Source organism: Boleophthalmus pectinirostris, unplaced genomic scaffold, assembly GCF_026225935.1.
Source record: "Boleophthalmus pectinirostris isolate CB_2022bp ecotype Guang Dong unplaced genomic scaffold, ASM2622593v1 HiC_scaffold_17, whole genome shotgun sequence".
In the NCBI taxonomy this organism is placed as follows: Eukaryota; Metazoa; Chordata; class Actinopteri; order Gobiiformes; family Gobiidae; genus Boleophthalmus; species Boleophthalmus pectinirostris.
The window spans coordinates 7,944,915-7,972,767 of NW_026571115.1; the positions used below are offsets into that span (position 1 = coordinate 7,944,915).

Sequence of the window (27,853 nt, forward strand, 5' to 3'; positions counted from 1 at the left end):
GTCGAAGGTCCGTTATCTCCTCGTCTCCACAGCACTGCATTAAATGTATCTATCTCCATGGAGACAACAAAGTGACACCACCAAGCCAAGTTACACATCAGATCTGTGAAGAGGTTTGACCCTGCTAATGTTTTATTAAGCAACAGAAGCACCTGTAATTGAAAAAAATGCAAGAAAGATAAGTTGAATGCTACTGTGGAACATTTCAGGCAAAAAGTCTCCATGGAAAAAATAAGATGACACACCCACTAGAAAGTTACACAATGCACCTTAAAAGTTTGGAGGCACGATCGAACTTTTGCTAATTGTATATTTTCTTAATTATTAACTGTATGGAGCTCAACTTTCTCTGGCTGCAGAAATAAATTTTCCATTTATTTTTCCCACAGACTTTTCGAAAAACTCTGATTTCAAAGACATCGCAGTTGAAATAAGCCCAGAAAGCACATTTAAAACTCAAGTGGTCACCGTTGAGCTTCATCTGTTTATGGGTCCCTCTTCTAGACAAGGTAAGAATGCAATCTGGTCCAGAGGTGGCGCCAGACATTTTTGGTTGGGGGGTGCTCACGTAACATGTGAATTTAGAGCCTTTTATTGTTGCGAGCGAGCCCCCACCCCCGTACCATGTTTGCTTTGCTGTTTAAAGTTTAAATGCAGGCCTAGTAAGCTTCTGCAGTGATTTATAAACCCAAATATGAGTTCTTGTTTTATTGGAGTCTCATTTTAAACTGTTTTTGGTTGCCATTTGAACATTTTCAGTTAAGATTGAATACTCTAAAATCTTTGGCGGGGCTATGGGAGAGCATTCTGGGGGGGCTAGTTCCCTCTCAAGCCCCCTTCCTGGCACTGCCCCTGGTCTGGACTAATAAAGTTATTCAAAATTTGAAATTATAATATTTTAATTCAGGTAATTTAACTAGAAGGCTATGTGTAGCTATTACCCAATATATTCAACAACACAAACACAAAGTCCTTCTCTGCATGTTTATCTACCTTTAAACTTCAAAATAAGAGAGACACTCAGAGAAACGTGGTGATTTGTTCCCCCTAGGGTTGGTATTTTATTCATCAGGACTTGATGCATCCAAGTATAGGATCATTCGGTTTTGGCACCTTTAAAGATTTCATTTTTCAAATTTGAACAACACATTTAAAAATCAAAAACAAAGAAATGACTAAGGCTGTGTGAGTTCTTTCCCTTTCAAAATAAAAGCACATACATATATATTTATAAAGAAATACAACCCAACCGTTTAAAAAAAGCAGTTTTGTTCAAATGTCGATTGTTTGGTTTTTTGTCTCTTCCACAAAAGCATTAAAATGAACCAAATAAATAATAAATAAAAAACTATATTAAAGTTACACATGGAAACATTAATACTTTTGCGTCTTTGCTTTTTTTCCCCTTAATAATTATTAACTTAAGTTTCTCAAGAGCAGAGCTGCGGTAATTTTCTAGCATGCATTAAATTTCTGAAATCGTTGAGTCACTTATCTTCGTAACTATTTCATGTTGTATTTTTTGATTTTTGGAGAGTGACATCCTCTTCTTTTCCTTCTCTCCTCTGCTCCTTCCTTTTTGCGGATTTCTCAAAAAAAGTCGCTGGAAGTCCTTTATTGTCGAAAATGTGCGACCATTTTGGGTTTTTTTTTTTTTGCACCGTCTCCGGCCCAAACGATCCCAAAAGAAAGCGAACGAGGAAGAAGAAAAAGTTGAGAAGGTTTGAATTTTAAAAGAATAAATATTATTTCTACTGCTGCCTGCTGATTCTCGCCACCGTGGTACATAACCTTCAAACCAATACTAAAAGTTCGTTTGTTACCAACAGTTTAATTAACTTTTTTTTTTAGATTTTTTTGTAATTTTTTTTGCGTCTGTATCTCTTGATTATTAATAATTTATTTATAAAAGTAATACATATATATAGTACCTTTGTTCGAGATTACAGCTTGGGCTAATTCTTATTGAACACCCAGCTGTAACAATTCACAGTTTTAATGCAAAAAATCAATAGTAGTAATCAGAATAATTAACAATAAATAATTAGTGGCTATAAGTGGAGCTTGAATTACAGCTCCCGCCCAGAATATTCAGGCGAACAAAACGCTAACTCAAAAACAGCGTTGTTATGAAATCATGAAACTCTTCCTGTAGCCTATATAACCCGTAGCCCCTTTTTATAATGGGAAAAATACCATTATATTTTTAGATAGAAGACCTCCCAGTTAACGTACGTTTTAGTCCAACTTTCAAAGCTCTCTCGACAATGGTAAATGGATAGGTCATGCAGCTGAAACAAAAAACAACAAATGTCTATCTTTATAAACATGAAAATCCAACTCTTGCGTCTTCTCCTATGGCGTTTCCACAGGGGTTACTTGCATGGTTGTCTCCTTGGTTTTTGAAAGATTAAATATTTAACATTTTTTTCATATAGTCGGACCCCCTTTCTTCTTTCTTTCATACAGGCGTGGTGCGGCGGTTGGCTGTGTTGCTATGGCTGGAGTCTTTGATATCTTTCTGAATACAGTTGTGGACCTGGAGGAAGTTGGCGTGGTCTCGTTCGGAGTTGTAGGTGGCCGTGGGGGTGCCAGAGGACTTGAGTGTGTCTCGGGGCAGCGTGTACATGGAGATTTCGGTGGAGGGGAGCGCGCTGAAGCCTTTGAGACCCACCGGAGAGGCATCGCGCGAATGAGACGGGTCTGTGGAGCGCGACGAGGACCGGGACCGGCGTCTGTGAGGAGGACAGGAGGGAGAGAGGGTCAGGTTAGGGTTTGACAAGAGGAAGAATGGGAGCTACTGACACATTTATAATCTCTATATATTGTCCCAGTTGTGTTATATTTTTTAACAGATCATAAATATGTTGGCTGGTTGAGGTTGAAGTATGCTCTAAAGACCACAAAGGTGCTCCTTTTTCAGTTTTTTTTTTTTTACTTAAAGCAACGCTATGTAACTTTCTGAAGGTGGCACGTCACCTGCATTATTCCATAAAAACAGAAAGTTAAAACCATACTTTCAAAATAGATGAATTGTACACTAGAATGTGGAATATTAGAGTCAAATGAACATTTCTCTGGAGACAAGCAGAAGGAGGCCCTCCACGACAAATAAAAATCAGGTGTGTGGAGATTTTCCAATATTTTCCAGCAAGATATACGTAAGCATCCACATGCTTTTATTCTAATTTTTATCCAAAAGTTACTGGATCTGTTTAAGACAATATAGGCCTACGAAGAGGTATCCTGAATAAACAGGTTTACCCCGCTCCCACCAGTACAACGCCCCTGGATATATGCATTTTCAAATTTTGTGTGCTTTCAAAACTATTTTAATATTATCTTAAATTACAGACAATAAATTACACACTTGCAATTATACCATAATCCATACATGAATACTGGCTCCAGCCTCTAACTTAATACTGGAATAGTTACAACAACTGTGAATCAAGAATGTACCCCTAACCCAAGGGTGTAGCACCAAATTACAGACTGTATGTTTATATAATAAATATTTTCTCCCGAATAGCCCGCCTGTACCTGTAGCGATAGCGGTAGCTGGGGATGCGTGTGATGGCTGAGCCCTGGAGGTAGTCAGCGGCGCGGGCTCCTATCCGGAGCTGCCTGTGGCGGTCGATGAACATGTGCACGGCCAGAACCCCCACCATCTCCGCCATGATGAAGGACAGAGCCCCGAAGTAGAAGGACCAGCCGTAACTGTAGCTGTTCTTCTTGGAGTCGCTCTTGGAGGGGTCCCCCGCATTGGCTGATATGTACACGATGATCCCAATGATGTTACTGAGGCCTGGGACACGAGCACACACAGGGAGAGAAAACAGGTTTGCTTTAAAACGTTCCTCTCATCAAAGAGTAAATTCTGCTTTGCCCACATAAAGTACATCGTAAAGGCTAAATTTTGTAGTAAACGCAAACTACTACAGGCTCTCTTCAAAGAATATTTTATCTATTGCATTTTGTAAGAAAACCATGTTACTTGAGATAAAATACTGATATGGCGGTCCTTTGGTGGTCCACCCTGCTTCACCTTTCTGAAAATGCTATGAATTTAAATACTAGCAATGTCCTAACAGGATGGAAAGAACATCCTAATTTTATTTCACTTGAAACCCATGTATATTATAGACATGAGAGTGTATTAATGTGGTAATGTTCTCAGGATTGTGAAAATATAACACAACAACAACAACATATGCTGTGTCGAGATTTGAACCAGCTATTTTCCCTTTGGTTGATAAATGGTTAATCCACTGCACCACTGTTGCCCCATAAAACTCAACAGTAAAGTCACAAAAAAGAAAAGAATGACTTGACCTATACCAAAGAAATGGGGTCAACTTCAGAGTTTCTCAAAGTCTCACTGAGGCTGCGTTCACTGCACACACGCCACAGGAAACCTGGGACTATACTGGGACTAAACCAAGATCAAACCAGGACTAAACCAGGACTAGACCAGGACCAAACCAAGTATACATGAGGACTTTACAGGGATCAAACCAGCACTAATTTATATAATAATATTTCCTCTGATTGTAAAACATTTTATAAAAAAAATCCATACTAATAGCAATGTGCTTGTTGCTATAGAAATGTTATTGTGCTGCCCATAATGTTCCACACTCTTTCATTAACTCTCAAAAACAGGTGAGTAGGCCAAGTTCCAGTTTAGATCTGTGGAGAAGTGACCCCGCTCATAGTAAGAATTCATGTCTTGCAATAAAAAGCAATAAAAACACCTGTAATTGAAAAAATCCAAGATAGAAAAGTTTAATATTATACTTTGGAACATTAGGGAATTTCGACAAAGCAATAACATCTCCATGGAGACAAGCAGACAAAGATAAAAAGTTAACCCCTCAGTCTTTTTAGTTCTCATCTGCGAGTATATGAATTATGCGTGTAATCTTTAGTCGACACATTTGATACTTGTTGGTTTAGGAGCTGCTCTGATGAGAGGCAGAGACAGTGAAAGTGGGTATGTGTGTCAGGGACAGTGTATTTTTAGAGGGTCCCACTGGGTCTGTTTGAGCCTCGTAACGGGATCAAGATACGAGCACAGACCGAGAAGAACTCAGGAAAGTAGAAAAGAAACTAACTACTGCTACTGCAGATTGGAGAAATGTAACATTGGCCTGAAATAAGTAGTATTTGTTTTACATCAAATTTGTTTTACTTTAAACTATACACATTTGAGGGCCTTTACCTGAAAACAGAGCAGTGGGCAGACATAGGCTGAATCGATACTTTGCAGCTGATGTCATCAACTTTAACCGGGTGTGTGATGCTAACTGAAAGCACTACTCTGTTAGAAGATCTGTTACTCAAGTTAGACTAATCTGAGAATTATTTTGACAAAATCTGACCAGATAGAGCTGACTGACTACAACAGGTGAGCTGATTTGTGCTGTTCACAGGTCTCTCACAGTCACTCTCATTGGTGTTCTTGAAAACCAAACTCTTAAACAGGACCATGAACACTCATACTGATCACAAGTTCCTACAAATTTGCTATTTAAATCCATTTGTGTGTATATATATATATATATATTATATGTGTGTGTGTGTGTATGTATATATATATATATATATATAATATATATTATATATGTATATATATGTTGTGTTATGTATATATATTATATATATTATATATATATATATATATATATATATAATATATATATATATATATATATATATATATATATTATATATATATACATACACACACACACACACACAAAATATATATATATATATATGTTGTGTTTGCTGTGTGTGCATTGTGTCACCATGGTAACTGCTGAACATTCTACCAATAGAGATGCATGTAGAACACCCCTGAACGTGATGTCACTGCCAAGTATCAATATATACATCCCCAATTTCGGACTTCCGGTCATCACGCAATGCATACTGGGAAGGATCCTCCGAAAAAGTGAGCATCAAAGCGCCATGTTTGATTTCTCAGTGGGATTGTCAAAGCTGATCTTTTTTAGTCTTATGAACCATATCGCTTTGTTTCTGATTCTGATATTGTCATATTTTTGCAGTTATGGACTTTGCAAACTTCCAAAGTCCCCCTTTCTGCTGTTAGGACATCCAACAACCACACAATTGTATGTCCGAATCCCATAACTAAAATATGACAATATCAGACCCAGACACAAAAGTGATAAAAGACTTGAAAAGATGAGCTTTGACAATAGATGCATCCCACTGGAAAATCAAATATAGTGATTTGATGCTCACTTTTTTGGAGGGTCCTTCCCGGTATGTATTGCTCAATGACCAGAAGTCTGAAATTCGGGATGCATGTATAAATGTATGGACTCACAGAGCAACGGGTGGAGATAGGGGACAGGTGAAAACAGACATTTTCTGACCAGTCAAATGCAGGACAATACAGGAATGCTCAACATGCATGAATATAGCAAAATACAACTTTGAGTAAACCAATGATGAGGGAAGACTGTTACAACCTCGGTAAAAGTAGATTTTTGCATAATTTAAAACAATTTGTTAAATAAATAAACAAATAAAACCGAGTGAATGGAAACCCACTGTATGAAGAGGCAGGCCCTCTCAGTTCTGCAGCTTTGAACGTCAATGGTCCTGTTTCTACTTGGTGGTTCACAAACAACAAAATGTAAACAAATGAACTTTATCTTATAGTTAATACTAAGTCCCTGAAAACACTGCATTTTCTTTAAGTGTTATGTATTGTGTGTATTTGACTCACCCGCAGAGACAAAGAAGATGCCTGCGCTGAGGATGATGTTGTGGCGTGACTTGTAGAACTCACTGGCAGCTATACAGAGCCCCCCCATAAAGAGCAAGATCACACTGAGGATGGGGAAGATACTGGAGGCTCGGACGGCACCTGAACACAACACAGGGAAGGTAAAGTTAATGCAAATAATACACAGATACACAAACATCACGAAGAGTGTTATACTCCAGATCTGCTGGTGGTAACATAATGAAACCACAGCGGCCCTGGGGCAGACTGACTGAAATCAGGCCACTCAGAGAACCACCAACCACCAACAGGGATTGAACTATGGAAGCATTTTTTACAAGTATTACAGCTGCGATTAGATTTGAAATATATGTTTTTAAAAGTAGGATCTGATGAAAAAAAAAAGTGCAAATGAAAACACGTCCAGGAGCATTAACATTTGAGAGAAGACTGAAATCTGAACGGATAAACTAATACAAGAATCCCATGCATTTCAGAACCTACTGTAGTGTGTATATATATATATATATATATATATATATATATATATATACACACACACAGAGAGAGAGAGAGAGAGAGACAAGAGACAAGATATGTTCACATCAGAGAATACATTTGTCGTCTTTTTAAATCATAATTGCACCTATACTCAATTTGCTATTTCGATTCAATTGCCGTATTGTGCAACTTATTAAATAGCTTCATTCATCAGCTGGTTTCACTTCTTAGAAACCGTCTAACCTTGCAGTGTTAGAATTTGTTCGCTCAACGGTAGACTTTTTTTTATTTAACCAATCACTGTTATTTGGTCGTGACATATGTAATGCACCGCTAACGGGACTAACTTGTATATTAAGCTTTTCCCAAATCCTGTAGGAAGAAGGGCAATAACGTTTCCCCTTTTTCTTTCCCCTTGATAAAATCCTCGATCTCGGGAATCATTGACAACACAGAATGTATGATTCTTTGCTGATTGGCTGGTGCACGAACTCACACTTTCGGGGTTTTTGCGAACCATCTAGTGTATTCTGATTCCTGACCTAGTCACTGGAGAGAAATGAAATTAAGCGGAGACACTAGATGGCTACTTATTGAACCTCCTATGGACTGAACCTTCACTGTGAATTCTGGACCCTGTGAAAATAAAAATAGTTCCATGTATGTTTAAATGGCCCATATTACGCTATTTTCTGATCTATGTTATAATGTAGTTTCCTCATCACAAACAGACCTGGAATTGTGTTTTGTTTCATTTACACATGTTTAACACACAAACCCTCCAGATTTCTCTTCTCTTAAACAGAAAATACTTTGTTCCACCTTGTGATGTCATGTGGTAACACAGGAAGTGCTCCATACACCTTCACTAGAAACATTTGGACAATTTCAGCTGTGAAATTTTTAATCTCTGTTACACAAAAGATCAAATGTAGTTGTTAAATAGAAAACTATCGCTTCATGACGTCACAAGGCGGAACAGTTTGAACTTTGGAGATCTAGACAGACTAATAAACCAGGATCACTCAAAACTCTACGTATATTCTTGAGGAGATTATGGCATTTATAACATGACTAAAAGCTCACAAGAGTTTAAATAATAATAATACAACATTACAACATGGTTAAAAGTTTCCAAAAAGTTAATCTAGTGAGCTGTACAAACCTTTAATAAAATATAAACCACAATGCATTAAAATAATATCTTCTGTTGCTTCCTTGTGCTCTGTCTCTTCTCCAAAACCCCACATTAAAATCCCTTATCAGCTTTGCTCTCTGTTCCTAATCAACACCCAGGCGTTGTGTGAAAGACTCCATCAACACTAGCTCCAGAGAGTGGCCGCGCTGTGAGGCTGTGTTACCCAGACTTATGTAACCGCGGCTGGGCTTCGCTCCGGCGCCGCTCCCCTCCCCCACCTCCAGCCTCCATCTCTGCGCTCACATGTTCCAGCCCTCCCCGAGCACAAGAGACAACCAGTGATCTGCACAGTCATGTAAAAACACCACAGATACATGAAGAAGGGAGAGGGGGATGGTACAGGAGAGGCTATAGGGGGTTTGAGTTGGTTTTACTACAGTATTTAAAAACTGGAAATACTTTGACACTATATTGCCAGTCTAAATTTCACTTTCTGTATCGCAAATGTGTTTTTAAATCTACATTAATACACATTTTCTGAATAGGCAATTAAAGGAACTGTGTACGATTTAAAATTCCATGAACATGATTTAACTGTTTCCCCAGATACAAGGTCAAAATCAAGTTCAAATCAAATATTGCATTTACTGATAAAAAATTGTGATGCTGATTTATTCTTAGTTATAGAAACATTAAACATGGTCCTATTTATTTGTGTTATAATTGGGTACTTTGGTTCAAAAGATGATTATCCAGTCAGAAAGCAGAATGAGCCTCACATGCGTCGCTCTCATTTGGGTTGCCAGTTTTGATACTAAAATGCCTCTCTTTGATCTGAATGGTGACTGCGTAACCTCCAGCAAATACAGCCAGTCATGAATCAGTGCTAGTGCAGCCTATGCAGCTCAATGAGGGAATTCTGGAGGTTCTGAGATTTGACATGAGGCAGTCTGTCCATATATTGAGAAACACTAGAATCTATCTGCAGATTAAAGCTCTGACAATACAGGGTCAGTTGTGATTGTAATATGTTTTTAAGTGCGCAGGCTACATACACTGTGGCTGGTGACACCTTGTGCCTCTGCTCAATTTAATTTCTCTCCAGCAACTAAATCAGGAATCAGAATACATTTTGCATGCTTTTTTTTTTTTTTTTTTTGGGTCAGGACTAAACCAGGTCTAAACCAGGACTAATCTTGGACTTAAGAGAGAGAACGCCGAGCAGTTTGTCCGCAAAGCGCGATCGGGCAATTGCCGCGTTTACCTCCGTGAGGTGCGGAGCTGAGCCGGTCCTTTCTCCTGTGGTCACCTCCAAGCCCGTCCCGACGGTGAGTCCTGTTTCAGTTCTGGTTTAGTCCTGGTTTAGTCCTGCTTTAGTCCTAGTTCAGTTGTGGATTAGTCCTCGTCTACAGTCCTGGAATCAGTCCTGGGTTAGTCCTGGTTTAGTCTTGGTTCAGTCTGTGGCGTAGGCAGCGCAAAAGTTTGATATAATCTTGGGTTAACGGGCAGGTGCGATCCTGTACTGTGCGGGTGCGGTGTTGTACTGGGGGTCTCCAAAAATGGACACCTGTTGGGCTCCATTACGAAATAAATGAATCTTCAGTTCGTTACATAAAGAAGGAGGAAAATAACACAAGGACGGCAGCAGCAATAAGTTTTAAGAAGGAAGTAAAAAGGGTTGCTCCTGTCCTGTCTGAGAAAAGTGTATAAAGTTTGTGCTGAGGGGTTTTACAGCCTTAAAACAGATAGAATAATTGTAAAATATACAGTTGACTACTTCACGGATTTCACCTATCACGGGTTATTTTTAGAATGTAACACCTGCGATAAACGAGGGACACTGTACTCTCACCTCCCACCCTGTGCACATAGACTCACACTTGTCCCGACCGGGACGGAAAACGGAGAATTTCTTGTACAAGTCATTGTTAAATGCGCATTTGTGCTTCGGTACGTTGGAGACTGACCGACTGTTTGTGTCTCGCTCCTTCTGAGTCACAGACGCTACAAGAGACGCTCAGTTTAATGCCCCCAGTGAACGGTACTGAAAACCCGGACATTTGCATCACTTTATAAAAAAAAACCCGGACGCCCCGGACAGGACGTAAAATACGGACATGTCCGGGGAAAAATTGACGTTTGGTCACCCAACTAGACAGTTCCAGGTCTGAAATTATCCAGATGGTTCTAGTGAATGTGTAGGTCGTTTAAAAGTACAATGGCGCACTTCCTGTATTAGCACATGACATCACATGTTGGAACAGAGCATTTTCTGTTTGAGAGAAGAATGCAGCCTAAATATTGTGACGAAGAAACAATGTAACATAGATCAGAAAATACTGCACTATGGGCCCTTTAAGTTATTGATATACAAAATGAACCTACATAAATAGACCTCAGACAAAACTGAAATAAGAAATAGATCAAGTATGACAATAGTTTCTCAACAACAATTTGACAAGTAAAATTTCTGTATAAAAATGTCTCCACTGTTCAGACAATCAGGGATAAACCAGGTCAAAGTAATCATAACTAAACCAGGGCAAAAACAGAATTAAAATTACGTTTTGACAATCTCCAAATGAGTGTAGCACATTAGCATGAATGGATTCACATTTCCTCGTGACATTCTGCTACACTGTAATTTGCTCCATAATTTTACCAAAGTAGGTCAGCGTTTAGTGAACAAACAAAACAATGGGGTCCGTTACACTTTTAGAGACGCAACACGATCTCCATTTTTAGAAATTAAGTATTTATGCTACAAACTCCAGTGTGAGGATTTCTCGAGTGCTTTGGGTTAACAGTAATTAAAGGGCCCATATTATGCTCTTTTCTGATCCATGTTATAATGTTCTTGTTTCATCACAAACAGACCTGGAGTTGTGTTTTGTTTCATTCACTTTTGTTTCATTATTTAGTCTTTTTTCTTCTCTCAAACAGAAAACTCTCCGTTCCACCTTGTGATGTCATGATGTGGTAATACAGGAAGTGCTCCAATGTGTTTTTAAACTCCATACATCTTCACTAGAAACATTTCATTTCAATCTATAGAGAACTAAAGGTAAAAAGTAGCCGTTAACTTGAAAACTACTACTACATGACATCGCAAGGTGGAACAGCGCATTATGAGCTTTGGGGATGTAGACAGATAATAAAAAGAATTACTCAAACATGTGTGAATGAAACAAAACACAACTCAACTCCAGGTCTGTTTTTGATGGAAAAACAACATTTTAACGTACCATAAGCTCACAAGAGTCAAGTTTGCATAACCAAATGCCATATTGCAGATATTCCCAATCATTACTTGCGATGCAGTTGTTTGATGTAGTCATGGAAACACATTACAGAAAAATAATACAATAATCCCAGTAAAAGATTGCAATAATCCTAAACATGCTATAGATATTAATATGCTAATATGCTCACGTCTTCATATTACATCTGATACATAACTTTATATTTATTTACAGCGCACCTGTTCATATATGTCTTTTGCTCATTTATATATGTCATATTTATATATATTAGGGCCGGGCACGTTAACGCGTTAACTTTGCGTTACTTACTTATTACTAATTAAGTCATTAACGGCAACAATTATTTTAAGGCCTTTAATGCAGTTTTTTATTATTTATTTATTTATTTTATTGTAAATGTCTGTTGCTCACTGGCTTTTATTTTGAAAAAGTCCACCGCGAGCGTTTCTTTAAGTTTGACATCTTTTCTTTACACTTTTTTCACTTTTTTCTGACCAGGTGAGATGCAACGTGTCCGAGCCTCCGCGAGTCGCGGGCCCGGCCGCGGAGGTTCCAGGTAAGGGCTCTGGCTCTGGCCGGACCAGCCGTGCGCTCTGAGCTGAGCTTGTTTCTTTAGTTCAGTGTTGGAGTCACTGATTTATCCAGATGCCACTGGAAGAAAAAATGTGATTGGTCCATTTCCATTCCATTATATTATCCCTTTGTTTCCCAAGAAATATCAGTCCAAGTTTATAACACTGATCTAGAAATTATTACTAGTGTAGTATTTATTACTCACGGCATAAAAAATATTCAATAAATATATTAGTAGTACAAAAGTCCATTCAGTATTTTTTCTTGAACCTTCACTGAATACCTTGAAGGCTCTGAGGGTTCCCCTGTGAAAGAAGTGCTGTTTGCACAACAAATGTTTGGCTCTTTCATTTACATTTCCAATAGAAGAGTGCTATACTCTACTTTTTATTTCATTAATTGGTTTTGCGTATAACATGTGATTAATTGCGATTAATCGCTCGAACTCATGCGATTAATCACAATTTAAAAAAAAAAAATTTGCCCAGCCCTAATATATATATATTTAAATTTATATAGCGTTATTCACAGACATATGTCACAAAGATGCTTTACAGAGCATTATTCATTCACTCCATACCCGGTGGTGATAATCTACTATTATAGCCACAGCTGCCCTGGGGATGACTGACGGAAGCGTGGCTGCCAATCTGTGCCATCTTCCTCTCCGATCATCACCATCACTCACACGCACACCACTTTCATACTAGGAAATGTGGGTGAAGTGTCTTGCCAAAGGACACAATGATGACTGGCGCCCCCCTGTGGCACCTGATTTTCCCAGCAAAGTCCCATCCAAATACTAACCAGGCCCCATGTATATTATACCAAATTCCCTCCTGTTCACACTGCCATATTTATTATTTGTCTATACTCACTACAATCTACACTGTGATATACTGTATATTGTCTGTATTTTATATACTCCACATCCTGTAAACGTCGCACTCGCTGCTCCTTGCACTTCTGATTAGATGCTGAACCACATTTCGTTAGCTTGTTTTTTTAAGTGTGTAATGACAATAAAGTTGAATCGTATCTAATCTAATCTAATCTAATAGTAACAGTAATTTTGCTTTGATAAACTACAAGTGTTATAGTACTGGATGGTAGCCACAGCTGCCCTGGAGTAAACCATAGACAGTGTATATAAATGGACAGAGCAAACCCGCTAGCCACCGTGTTCCAAATGAAGTGAACATGGGTGCGCTTCTGGCTCCTTCTGACCCTGGCTCCAACTGACTTTACATTGAAAAATTGCCACTCGTCACTCTGTAAACGCTGCAGTGAGCTTCATCATTTTGGTTTTAAAATGTTCATGTTAACCCGCTCTACATGATCCTGGTGTTTTTATTTTACTATTTTGTATGTAAAGTATAGTATATATACAGTCCATCTGTTTAAAAAAAAAAAATCAGGTACAGGCCATTAAACTACAATTTTGAACACACTACAAAAAAGGTGTTACCCACAGTCTTCTCAGCTCTGGCTCCTCTCCTTCCTGCTTGTTCACACTCCCTTCTCTGTTCCTCTCTTTTCCTCCTCTTTTTCCCCTCTTCTGGGACACTGGGGTTTGTGGGGGTAGTGTTACACGTGATTAAATATTAAAGCTTTTCTCAGAGTTGACCCTGGCCCTCTGTCCCGCTCGCAGGCCTCTCCAAGCCCCCAAATGTGCCTCTTCAAAAGGAGCACATCCAGTTTTATGGCCAAATATTAATCCTAATGTAACTTCACTGTCTTTGTGAAGTCATGCACGAGTAAATAGTGATAAATGAGACTGGCTGGGACACAGGGCATGTCAAACTATTAGCAGGCAATTTTCCAAGCAGATGAAATAAGGCTAAAACAGTAGCGGATTTAATTGAAAACATTTTATCGCTGCAAAACTGGAAAAATGGGAGCTGCAAACGATTCTTTCTCCTTTCACAGTTAGAAAATCAGATATCTGAGCTTTAAAGATGAACCATGTAACTTTTTTGGTGCTGCATCTATCTGGAATGTTCCATAGTCCAGAAGCTTGAACTTATATGTCACCATGGAGACAAGCAGGTGACTCTACAAGGGCAAGTTACAGGTCAGATCTGTAAAGAGGCAAGCCTATACTCACAGTAGAAATGTTTATCGATGTTTTTCTTTTAGCAGTACTACGAAACTTAACTAAGTAAATGCAAGGTAGGTAAGTGTAATGCCATGCTGGGGATCATTCCAGGGGAAGCTATAACATCTCCATGGAGACAAGCAGGTGCATACACTCTACCAGAAAAGTTTCACAGTGCACCTTTAAAGAGCCTGCACCCATTTTTTTCCAATATATCTGAGCAAATATGTCTCTCCTTTATAGATATATTGTATAAGCAGCTTTTAAGTCGAAATAAGTCCACTGTGTACTGTCTGCATCTAATTAGAACACATTAGAACACATCTTTTTTATCAGGAAATGCACATAAGCATTCTAGTTGTTGGTACTGCACTAGTCTCTGGTCTCATCACGAAACTATGATCAAAATGCATAAGGTAGTGAGGAATAACTTTGGACCACTGGGAATTAAAAAAAAAATGAACCAGTTCTGTTTTCATGTATTTTAAAGGGACAGTCCAGAATTTTGGACATAGGACCTCATTTCCTAGTGAGTCAGAGTGTTGGAGATGTGTGGAGACATTTTTTAAAACATTTCATCCAGTCCTTGTATTTGCAGAGGTCACTGGTGCTAGGCTAGTGCATGTCAATGGCCATAGTTATCCTGCCACTAAAAACAGTCTTACCCACTCCACAAAACACCCAAAGCAAATCTATTATTACACCAGACTGTCCATGTAAATGTCTGTGTTGACAGAATAATGTTTAAAATAAAACTAACCTTGCATTACATTAATTGCCGCATGTTGAGGGACTATTTTCTCATATATCAGTCCGCCACTGCCAAGCTTTCTATCAGGAAGTACAACTCACTGCTTCTGCTCAGTCATAAATCCTTCAAATGCAAGGTTGGTTTTACTTCTAAAATTATTCTATCAACACACACATTTACATTGTCAGTCTGGCGTAATAATAGTTTTGCTTCAGGTGTTTTGTGGAGCGGGTAAGCCTGTTTTTAGTGGGAGGCTAACTATGGGCATTGACATGCACTAGCCTAGCACCAGAGACCTCTGCAAATACAAGGACTGGATGGAATATTTAAAAAAGTGTCTCCACACGTTTCCAACACTCTGGCTCACTAGGAAATGAAGTCCTATGTCCAAAATTCCAGACTGTCCCTTTAAGACAGTAAAAATCAGGTACAGAGCTTTATGCATTGTGTAACTTTTCTGGTGCAGGGTCCTCCAAGTGCTTTTCTCCATGGAGATGTTTTGCTTTGTCTGGAATGTTTCACAGTATGGTATTAAACCTTCCTATCTTCATGGAAACCAAAGCAGACCAAGTTACAGGTCAGATCTGTGGAGAGGCGACCACACTCACAGTCAGAATGTCTGTTTTGCAAGGTATTTTTGAGCTATAAAACCACCTGTAATTGAATAAATATAAAGTAGAGTAGTTTAGTGTCAAGCTGTGGAACTTTCCAGACAGAGCAGTGACATATCCATAGAAAAAAGCAAGTGACAGATCCCCAACCAAAAAAAAAAAAAGGAAAAAAGTTACACAGTACACCTTTAAGTCAAATAAGAATATGAAATAAATACATCTCGTTAGAATGACAGAAATCTAGACCCGAGTGAATGGCTGTTGAGGGGGCTGTGTGGTGTGAAGGTGAGAGAAGGAGCTCAGATAGAGACGGAGCTGAGAGAGGGGAGCGCTAAAACTACTGGAGTGTTTTGCATTGTTCCTCTTCATAAAACTATCTCCGCTCAGTTAACCCCAACGCAATGTCAGCGCGGACAAACTGCCCAGCGCCGCATTTTTAATCAAATAAAACACAATTACGGACATGCAAATCACGTCTTTTCAGAGCTGGAAACATAAAAATAAAAAATGGCGATTCAGGTTTACAGCGCCGTCTAAATTACGCACTGTAATGTGGGTTTCAATTTGTGGAGGCGGCGGTTTTACACTTAAGTATTTTATTCTACAATTTCTTATAACGCAAAGCTACTTCCTCACAATTTTGCTTTAAGAGGTGATAATATTAAATGTCCGATATAACGCAAAATTGACTCTTGTGCGTTTTAAGCCATGTTAGAATGTTGTTACCTTCTCAAAAACTCACACGTTTGAATAATCCCTTATTATTAGTCTATCCAAATCTCAAAGCTCAAAACCACCTTGTGATGTCATGAAGCTGTAGTTTTCAGCTCCCTTTACCTGTTGTTCAGTAGAGATTGGGAATTCCAGGGCAGAAATGATTCAAATGATTCTAGTGAAGGTGTATGGAGTTTAAAAACACAGAGGAGCATTTCCTGTATTAACACATGACATCACAAAGAGATAATAAGTGTGGTAGTATGTATAACTTGGCACAACTTTTATAGCTATTACATTATATTTACTAGGGGTATGCAAAATATTGAAATATCGATATATCGTATCGTTTAATTTGATGATACAGACAGTATTGATATCATGGGCTGCTGTATCGATATATTACCAAAAGTAAATTTAGGTATATTTTACAAAATTATTTTGTGTAAGAGCTACAATTCTGTTGACATTTTTACTGTTTTGACAAGTAAAATGTGTGTTTGTCATATTACAGGGATGATTTAGCCTTTTTTTCAACTATCTCGAATTGGTTTGAAATATATCTTATCAAATTGTATTGAATCGAAAGTGCACTGCATCAAAAAAACTTATTGTATCAAAGCCTATGTATCGAGGTATGTATCGTATCTGTAGCTTTTAATGATACCCAGCTCTAATATTTACATTTTTTGTCCACAACCCAAAGATATGTTATGCAACTTTTCTGCTTGTCTCCATGGAGATGTTTTTGCTTTGCCTCTAATGTTCCACAGTACGGCATAAAAAAATGTCTATAGTTTGGATTTGTTCAAACAAGGTGCTTTTATACGAAAAAATCAATGATAAATGGTATAAATGGTCACATTTTTCTATAGAGCTTTTCCACCTTCAAGGCACTCAAAGCACTTTACAACAAGAAACCACTCACCCATTCACGCACACACTCATACACCAGTGTACGCAGACACACAGGGACAAGGTGTGTTAAGTGTCTTGCCCAAGAACACAGCAACAGCATTCATCTGTGGGAGCTGGAATCGCACTGCTAACCAGTGGATCAGTTAAAACAAATGTTGTACCGACTGAGCTACCTCTGCCCAATAAATACAATAAATACATGAATAAATATGACAAACTCGGCTTTATAGATAGGTACATTGGAAAAACTAAAATCTAGCCAAGTTAAGATGACTTGAATTAACAAAGTTTGATCATGATTTGAGCAAATTTCACTCAACAAGTAAAATTTTCTGCCAATGGAACAAGACTTTTTGTACTTAAAATATGAAAATACATCTTGCTGCATTTAAGATAAGACAAACAACAACAATAAGAAATAAAACTCAATATTACTGGAATTAAGAAAAACACACATATTCCATTTTCGGTGTAACGATATCCAAGTCTCACAATACGATATCATCACAGTCTGAACCTCATTTACTGTGATATCATGGGAAAGCTCATGATATGATGGAGAGTCTCACAATTAGAGATGTAACAATATCCAAATCTCTCGATATTTTCACAATATTTATACATCTCATGGTATAATTATTGCAGTATTTTGTGGAGACTAACAAAACTGTTATATGCTGCATAAAATTGGATATGCTGCTTTTTCCTCTTAAAATGCCTTGACAAGACTTAATCCAAAGAATTAAGACTTAAAAGTGCTTAGAACTGTTATTTCTTCTTGTAGTCTGAACTGAAATGGAGCAAAGGATCATGGTCTATGTAGTTCCCTCTGTCTTTTTTTTTTTTTTTTAGCTATTGCTGCGCCATAACTCTTAATTTAAGCAAAGAGACTTGTAATTCGATATATTGTGATGGTCCACGATATTATTGTGAGACTTTTGATGATACGATATCACAATGTTTCGGTTATTGTTACATGCCTAGTAGATCATTTTACTTGTCAAGAAATAAAGTAAAACGTTCTTAATTTAAGTCATTTTAACGTACCTAGATAGTGATTTTTGTTAGATTTCTTTAATGTCATATGGTGGAACATTCCAGACAAAGCAATAGCATCTCCATGGAGAGAAACTGGACTGTTGTACCCTCCACCAGACTCCTCCTTAAATCTGAGTGAACCGCGAACGAAATCACACAGTTAAATACGAATTTTCAGATCTCTTAACTGCTTAAATTTTCAGTGGATTCATAAATAAAAACCTCTCTTAAGCCGTTTCTGAGCCTGTCTGTCTGTCGACTCTCGGGGAGATGCTAAAAGTCAAACAAAGCTAATTAGCATCAGCAACTGTAATGTGCACATCTCCCCAATTATACACAAACAGGCTCCGTAGCAGATGTCGCGTCAAAACTTTACTTCAAATGAGGAGGCCTAATGGAAAGTGCTCTAAACTTAGCAGTATACAGCTTAGAGAGAGCAAATACTTCAAAGTACTGTGTAAACATGGAGATCTATAGTTAAAGGTGCAATGTGTAACTTTTCTAACGAGGGCTCTCTCTCTTCTCTGCTCTCTTTCTCCTCTCCATCTCCCTCCCTTCTCTTCTCTATCTTCTCACGTCTGCTCTCCCTCTTCTCCTCTTCTACACGTCTTGACTTGCACACTTCCGTCTCTTCTCCTCTCCCTCTCGTTCTTCTCTGCTCTTTCTCTCCCTCTTTTGTCCTCCTCTCCATCTCTTGCTGGCTTCACATGTTCGCTGTCTCTCTTCCTCTCTCTCTTGTCCTCTGTTTCCTGCTGTCTTTACATGCTTTCTCTCCTCCTTTCCCCATCTCCCTCCCCCGTCTCTCTCTCTTCTCTCTCTTCTCTTTCTTTCTTTCTTTCTTTCTTTCTGTCTATCCTTCTCTCTTCTCCTCCTCTCTGTCTTTTGCTGTCTCTCTGTCTCTCTCCCCTCCCTCCCTCTCTCCCTCCCTCTCCTCCTCTGTCTCTCTCTCTTGCTCTCTCTCATCCCCCCATCTCTCGATCGCTTTCTCTTCTCCTCCTCTCCATCACCCGCTGGTATCACATGCACCCCGCTCTCTCTCCTCTTTTCTTCTCCTCTTTTCTCCTCTCCATCACCCGCTGACTTTACATACCCCGAGCTCTCTCCTCCCCCTCTCTCCTCTTTTTTCTTTATCTTCTCTTCTCTCCTCCTCTCCTTCACCAGCTGACTTTACATGCCCTTCCTCTCTCCTCTACTCCTCTACTTTCTCTCTCCTGCTCTCCCTCACCCTGCCTTGTCTCTCTCCCTCTCGCCTCTCTCTCTCTTCTCCTTCTCTCCATCTACTGCTGACTTCACATGCCCTCTCTCTCTCTCTCTCTTCCCTCTCTCTTTCTCTCTCCTGCTTTCCCTCATTCCCCTTGTCCCTCTCTCCTCTCTTCTCCTCCTCTCCATCTCCTGCTGACTTCAAATGCCTCCTCAGCCTCTCCCTCTCTCCCTATGTCCTCTCTTCTCCTCCTCTCCGTCTCCTGCTGACTTCACATGTTCCCTCTTTCCCCTCTCTCCTTCTCTCTCCATCTCTTCTCTCTCCCTCTCTTCTCCTCCTCTCCATCTCCTACTGACTTCACATGCTCCATCTTTCCTCTCCCTCTCTCCTTCTCCTCTCCCTCTCTCTTCTCCTCCTCTCCATCTCCTACTAATTTCACATGTTCCCTCTTTCCTCTCTCTCCTCCCCTCCCTCTTTTCTCCCTCTCTTCTCCTCCTCTCCATCTCTTGCTGACTTCACATGTTCCCTCTCCATCTTTGAGGATCTGTGAGCTCGTGGTATTAGGCCTGAGGGAGGTTTCGACAGAGCAGCACCCCGGGGTGCCCCAGACTGACAGACGCACACATGCAGGGGACAGGCTCAGGTACGGGAGACGCTCATGAGGAGACTCTGGCAGGGCACTGTCAGTGTATGCGGCAGAGCACGGAGGTTGAGGATTAGATTCCCGGACTGTTCTGAGTGGAATTTGCATGTTCTCCCTGTATCTGGGTCAACTATTAACACTCACATTTATCACATTTTGTATTTTTTTCTTGAGTTTTCAGACAATTTGTGTTTGCAAATATGAGCATTGTGTCACCATGGTAACTTCTGAACATTCCATCATAAACATACAGGCACAACACCCCCAGAGCGATGTCACAGCAAAGTATCAATAGGTCAAATCATCCAGTCCACAAATTTCCTAAAACATAATAGGAATGGAAAATAATTTGAGAACAATTTTGTTACTGATAATGCCTTACTAATATACAAAGACATCAGGTTCTCTCTCCACAGTACTGTTGACATCACTACCTGCAGTCCTAATATTACTGCTCTAATGTTATGTAAGATTTTCTATTACCATACTCCTGATCAGGATATTCAAATGTGTGTGAATGTGCCCTTACTCAGAGGAGAGGATCACAGATGGCTCTGCTTTAAAAATACTAAAAATGTAACTGTTATTTGTGACATCTGGAGAACAAGAATCACACTTTCAAACGCTACTACTAATACTATTATAACAAATCCTATTCCTACTACTTATAGGCTTATTACCATTACTACTACCACTACAACTACTATTATTACTACTATTACTATTGAGGCAGTACAGCATTTGTTGAAAATGACTACAAAGGTTAAAAAATCACTACAAAAATAACATTTGTTTTTAAGATCCCAGAAGATTAGGCCTGGTTACAACGTGGATTGGATACTATTACTACTATTACTACTACTACTACTACTACTACTACTACTACTACTACTACTGCTACTGCTACTACAATTGAGGGAGTACAGCATTTGTCGAAAATGACTACAAAGGTTCAGAAAGCACGACAAAAATAACATTTGTTTTTCAGATCTCAGAAGCTAAACAGCATTAGGCCTGGTTACAGCGTGGATGGGAGACCACTGGGAATACCAGGTGCCACAGTGGGACTTTGTTGTGTCCTTAGGCAAAACACTTGTCTAGTATGAATGTGGTGAATAAGTGTTGATGGTAGTTGGAGAGGTAGATATCTCAGACTGGCAGCCTTGCTTCGGTCAGCCTGTCCCAGGGCAGCTGCACACAGGAGCTTACAACCCCCAAGCGCAGAGTGAACAAACAATGCACATTATGTATTGGGAAGCAACTTTGAGCATCTGGAAAGAGTGCTGTAGAAGAAGAAGACTAATGCTAATAAAGTGACTCTTGTGAGCTTTAAGCCATATTAAAATGTTGTTAACTCATCAAAGGCTACGTTCAGACTGGCCAATTCAGTTCAGTTAATATTCAATTAATGCTCAATTCAGATTTTTTTTGTGAAATCAGATTTTTTTGTGAGGTCGTTCACATTTCCAATTAAATGTGACTTGTACGTGATCTCCAGTGTGAACTTTAAACGCTCCAAAAGTGTCACGCATGTGCACTGGAGGCCACGACGATGTCACACGCAGCGAGCGTGGTCAGTGTCTAGTTCTTCGTCAAATGGACAGGTTACACGTCCACGGCTGCTTTGTTTGTTTGACTCTTTAGCCTCCTTGTATTTGGCTCGCAGGTTCATTCACTCTTTCATTCATTCCATTTCAGAAACTACCCGGTTCCGATAAGACCCCTCCAATTTAGCCTGAATGCAGCGATCCCCCCAAATATTAATTAACTCATGAACCTCACTTTCCCTCCATTGACTCGTCTCTGAACCTGTGTGTCATGACGTGGAGGTGGGATGAATGTGACCTGACCATTCAGACTGAAGTCTCATGTCAAAAGATCGGATCTGTGTCATTCAGACTATCATTAAAAGATCAGATAAAACATCAGACATTAGGTACATTAAAAGATCAGATACAGGTCACATAGGGGCGAAAAAAAAAAAAAAAAGATTTGGGTCACTTCAGGCTACAGTCTGAACGTAGCCAAAAACATATCTGGAATTGTGTTTTGTTTCATTCCCACCTGCTAGAGTAACCTTTTATTAGTAGTCTGTTTACATCTCCAAAGCTCAAAATGCTCTGTTCCACCTTGTGATGTCATGAAGTGGTAGTTAACAGCAAATATGCACGAATGAATATGTGTGAACGAAACAAAACACTCCAGGTCTGTTTTGATGAGGAAACAACATTATAACATAGATCAGAAAATGATGTACTTTGGTCCGTTTAAGTGTAAAATATAAAGTTCCCATTCAAATATGAACACATGTATTTTAAAAAGTCTATAATATGCATAAATACAGAAGTGCATGTTGGAACGGGGCGAATGAATGACCCTCTATCCTATCTGCGTATATCCATAAATACATGAGGGTGCAGAGGGGGGCTAAACCTGACCTAGACCCAAATCAAGTCCACGACCTTGGGCTAATCACTCTGAGCTTTCTTTCATGTCGCTAAAGACGCTAAAGGGGTCACCGGCGCCGTTAGCTGTTAGCGCCGGGGTCATAACTTTATTAGTGCGTCCCAGTGATGGACTGAGACATACGCTAAAGTCAAACGGCTAAATGCTAATCGCCGTTTAGCATCTGTCCTTAATGCAAAGTTAATGTCACTGTAATGTAATCATGAAGCAAAGGCTGTGACTCAGAGTTGAATCAGTTCATCAGAAAGGCATTTGTCAAGTGGAGTGTGGGTTTGATGCATGAGGAATGGCGATAAGTTATGTCATATGTTATAAACGGATGAAGGAGTCAAAAGTTGTGCTCAAGTAAAAGTAGTGTTACCTCAAAATAATATAAATATTTAATAGTAGAAAGGATGCAGAGATGAGATGGAATAGAGGATGAGTCAGATGGAGCAGGGAAGAGGGTCAGATGAAGTAGACGGGCAGAGAAGATTATCAGATGGAACAGAGGAGCAGAGAGGGTCAAATGGAGCAGAGGATGAAGAGGAGAGGGACAGATGAGGAAGAAGAGAGAATCAGATGGAACAGAGGATGCAGAGGAGAGGGTCAGATGGAGGAGAGAATAAAGAGAAGAGGGTCAAATGGAGCAGAGGATAAAGAAAAGTGGGTGTGATGGAGTAGAGGAGAGGATGCAGAAGAGAGGGTCACATGGAGTAGAGGATGAAGAGGAGAGGGTCAGATGGGGAAGAAGAGAGGATCAAATGGAACAGAGGATGAAGAAGTGAGGGTCAGATGGAGCAGATGATGTAGAGGAGAGGGTCAAATGGAGCAGAGGATGTAGAGGAGAGGGTCAAATGGAGCAGAGGATGTAGAGGAGAGGGTCAAAGTGAGGAAAGAATGAAGAGGAGATGGTCAGACGGAGCAGAGGATGACAACGGGGGTTAGATGTAAGAGAGGATGAAGAGGAGAGGGTCAAATGGAGCAGAGGATGCAGTGGAGAGGGTCAGATGAGGAGGAAGAGAGGATCAGATGGAACAGAGGATGTAGATGAGAGAGGGTCAGATGGAGCAGAGGCTGAAGAAGAGAGGGTCAGATGGAGCAGAGGCTGAAGAAGAGAGGGTCAGATGGAGCAGAGGATGAAGAAGAGAGGGTCAGATGGAGTAAAGGATGCAGAGAAGAGAGTCAGGCGGAGCAGAGGAGCAGGTCAGACGGAACCATACTCTGCATAAAAAAGTGAACTGAGGGAGTGTAACATTTGGCTCCAGACAAATGCATTGTAGAGTCAACTGGAGCCAGAGCCAGTGGAGCCAGAAGCACGCCATGATCGCTTCCTATTTGGAACACGGCGGTCAGTGGGTTAACTATGTCCATTTATATACATAGATGGAACAGAGGACGCAGAGGACAGGCTGCGATAGTGGGCATTTCCTTTTTGCTCTACAGCCGCAGAAAACCTCACATCACCTTTCCAATGTATTGTGATTTTTCTTTCCGCGAAGGCAAAACATTGAATAAGACTCAGTTGAATCAATATTATCCCGTGGCACTTGTGATGTACACTGCTGTAGACTGGGAGATCCCTGTTTGGCCTGGTTCCAGTCTGTTCTCACAATCTCCAGTTTTTTCAGCTCAAAGTCGCAGAGTTTCCTCCATCTGGACCCAAACACGTTGCCAGATCCAGAGCTCGCCGTGGTAAAGCGGAAGTGCCAATCATGCCGCGGTAAACAGACCCGAGCTCAGTAAACAACAGGGTTTCACTCTTTCTTATTATAATGTGAAAGAACAAAAGTTTGGGCTAACTCACTGCAAAAACTAATGCACGGATATGTGGAGTAATAATATTTGACTTGTATGTTGTATGTATCTACGTTAGTGACAATCCTTCATGTTTATTGTCTGGGTTTGATGTAGTAAATTGCCTGGATCCTCGTGTTTAGCTGCATCCATCTGATCCTCTCCTCTACATCTTCTGCTCCAGCTGACCCTCCTCTTCATCCCCTGCTCTATTTGACCCTCTCCTCTTTATCCTTTGCTCCGTCTGACCCTCTCCTCTGCTTCTCTTTATCCTCTGCTCCATCTGACCCCCTCATCTGCATCTCCTGCTCCATCTGACTCTCTCCTCTCATCCTCTGCTCTAGTTGACCCTCTCCTCTGCTCCTCTGCTCCATCTGACCTTCTCCTCTGCATCTTTTGCTCTATCTGAACTTCTCCTCTCATCCTCTGCTCGATCCTGACCCTCTCCTCTGCTCTATTTGGCCCTCTCTCCTGCTCCATCTGACCTTCTCTTCTCCTCTTCTGCTCGATCTGACCCTCTCCTCTGCATCCTCTGCTCTCTTTGACCCTCTCCTCTTCATCCTCTTCTCCATCTGACCTTCTCCTCTGCACCTCTGTTGGGACACACTGGTATTGCGTGCCATAGAGAGAGTCCATCCTCACTGATATTTTCATGTATTGATTGAAACAGCAGTGTTTTGGGCTGGTGTCCACTGCAACACTTCCTCTCCGGCCACAGCCAAAACAAGACTCCCAATCAACAACAGGCCCAGGCTTTTGTACAGGATAATATTACTAACGATTTGTGCAGCCACACACTCTGCAAAAGCTGCACTGAACCCGGACTGAACCAGGTATAAACCAGCTCTAAACCAGGACTGAACCAGGTCTAAACCAGGACAATTCCAGGACTAAACCAAGCCTAAACCAGGACTGAACCAGATCTAAACTAGGTCTAAACCAGGACTGAATCAGGCCTAAACCAGGTCTTAACCAGGTCTAAACCAATTCTAAACCAGGACTGAACCAGGGCTTAACCAGGTCAGGTTTAACTAAGGACAAACCCGGAACCACACGGGTTTAAAGCACCTCTAATAGATTCTGACCACACGCCCAACAAAAGCTGCACTAAACTAGCACTGAACCAGGTCCAAACCCGACTTTACCTGGTCTAAACAAGGTCTAAACCAGGTCTAAACCCGGTCTAAACCCGGTCTAAACCTGACTTTATCAGGTCTAAACCAGGTCTAAATCAGAACGAAATCAGATCTAACACAGGACTTATTCACTGTGATACTAATCATTATGGTGACTGGGAACACACACCACAGGAACTGAGCTTTTGGAGATGCTCTGACCCTTTTATCTGGCAATCACTTTTCAAATTTTCCCTTTTCAAACCCATCATTAGTTACGTTTAATTTTGTTTTTATACTAAAATATTACAAAACTATCACAAATTATATTAGTTAAAGATCTCGTATTACGCAAAATTGACTCTTGTGAGCTTTAGCAAGGTTATAATGTTGTTATCACTTCAAAAACAGACCTGGAGTTGTGTTTTGTTTCATTCACACATTTGAGTAACTCTTTATTACTAGTCTGTCTACATCTCCAAAGTTCGAAGCTCCACCTTGTGATGTCATGAAATGGTAATTTTCAAGTTATCAGCTCCTTTTACCTTTAGTTCAGGAGAGATTGGAAATTCCAGGTCTGAAATTGTCCAAATGATTCTAGTGAAAGTATATGGAGTTTTAAAGCACAGTGGAGCACGTCCTGTATTACCACATGACATCACAAGGTGGTGTGAGAAAGCAGTGTTTTCTGTTTGAGAACTCAAGACTAAATATGCAGGGTTTGTGTGTTAAACATGTGCGAATGAAACAAAACACAACTTTGCTTCTTCTCCTTTATAACTTTGTGTCTCTCCTTGATCAGCTCCGAGGGCTAAATTTGCATTGGCTCTTAATCAGGTCCAAATGTGCTGATGCAGAGGACAGGGTCATGCTCGTCAGGTTGTGCATTGATTTAATACTACAAACGCCTATTAATCCCCCACCACACACACACACGCAGACACAGACACAGACACATGGATACACACACTCACAGTCCTATAGCATTGTCCTAGCCCTTAGCCTCGTTAGCAACAACCCCCTCATCAAATATGGCATCAAAGGAGGTCCGAAACCGTGCGGAAACGGAGTGCGATTGGCACCTGGCTCCATGGAGATAAGCAGCGTGCATAAACAAAGACTAAATGAGCTTCGTCGTATAGCGCAGGATTTGAGGGAAATTTACACAATCGCTGACAGAGCTGGTTTTAAAAAGCTCCAGACGACGCGCGCTGAATTTAATTTGACTGAGAATTGATTAGAAATAAACACAGGTCTTTTTCGCTTTATAGACTGTGCAGGGCTAATGGTTGGAGATGTGCACACAAGAGGGGTATGTGCTTCAGTGGGAGCCATACTTCGCTGGCGGTATTGAGTTTAGACGTTTTTTTAGATGTTGTGATCGCTATTACGTGTCTTGTCCTGGTTTTAAAGGTGCACTATGTAACTTTTTTGGTCGCCTGCTTGTCTCCGTGTGCTTCACAGTATTGCATTAAACTTATATACCTATCTTGCATTTGTGTTCAAAAATATCTTGAAAAACTTGCTGTCAGTGGGAAGATTAAGTTTCTTATCAGTTTATTATTAATTTCTTTTTTCTTCTTTTCCTCTGCACACTTTGCCAGGCAGGTGCCGCCTAGTGCCTCCGCTCAATTTCATTTCTCTCCAGCGACTAGATCAGGAAGCAGAATACACTAGACAGTTTGCAAAATCTCTGGAAGTGCGAGTTTGGGCACCAGCTAATAAGCAAAGAGCTATACATTCTGTGTTGTCAACGATTCTGGAGATCGAAGTTTTAAAGCCGGAATAAAGAGAATATTTGGTGATTTTTTTCAAGGGGAAAGGCGTTATTGTCCTTCTTCCAATGGGATTTGGGAAAAGCTTAATATACCAGTTAGCCCCGGCACATTACATATGTCACGACCAAATAGCAGTGATTGGTTAAATTAAAAAAGTACCCGCCTACCATCGAGTGAACAAATTCTAATGCTGCAAGGTCAGACAGTTTCTACGAAGTGAGGCTATTGTACAGTAGTACACTCAATAAAAATACATCAGGGGTCTCCAAACTGTAGCTCGGAAGTTGCCAATAGCTCTCCAACCCCTTCCAAGTAGCTTGCCAAGGGATTTCTGAATTCTATGTATTGTGAATAATAAGTAAAATATGATTAATTACCATTGTAAATGTATCATTTTGATGCCTAACTTGGTGCGATAAATGGATAACGCTTTATGTTTTATGAGCATCTAACTCAGGAGTGGGCAATTATTTTTTCCATGGGGCCACACGAGAAACAAAAAATAT

General features: G+C 40.1%; 1 protein-coding gene across 1 annotated transcript in view; it reads right to left on the minus strand.

Annotated features, from left to right (window-relative positions):
- Positions 1-2,461: 2,461 nt before the first annotated feature.
- cacng2a (calcium channel, voltage-dependent, gamma subunit 2a) overlaps positions 2,462-27,853 on the minus strand; it is a 123,373-nt gene continuing 97,981 nt past the window's right edge. Inside the window, exons 3-5 of the mRNA XM_020933232.1 lie at positions 6,764-6,904; positions 3,544-3,808; positions 2,462-2,735 (exon numbers count right to left, since the gene is read on the minus strand). Of these exons, the coding sequence (XP_020788891.1) occupies positions 2,462-2,735; positions 3,544-3,808; positions 6,764-6,904 (680 nt within the window). The remainder of the gene's footprint in view (positions 2,736-3,543; positions 3,809-6,763; positions 6,905-27,853) is intronic.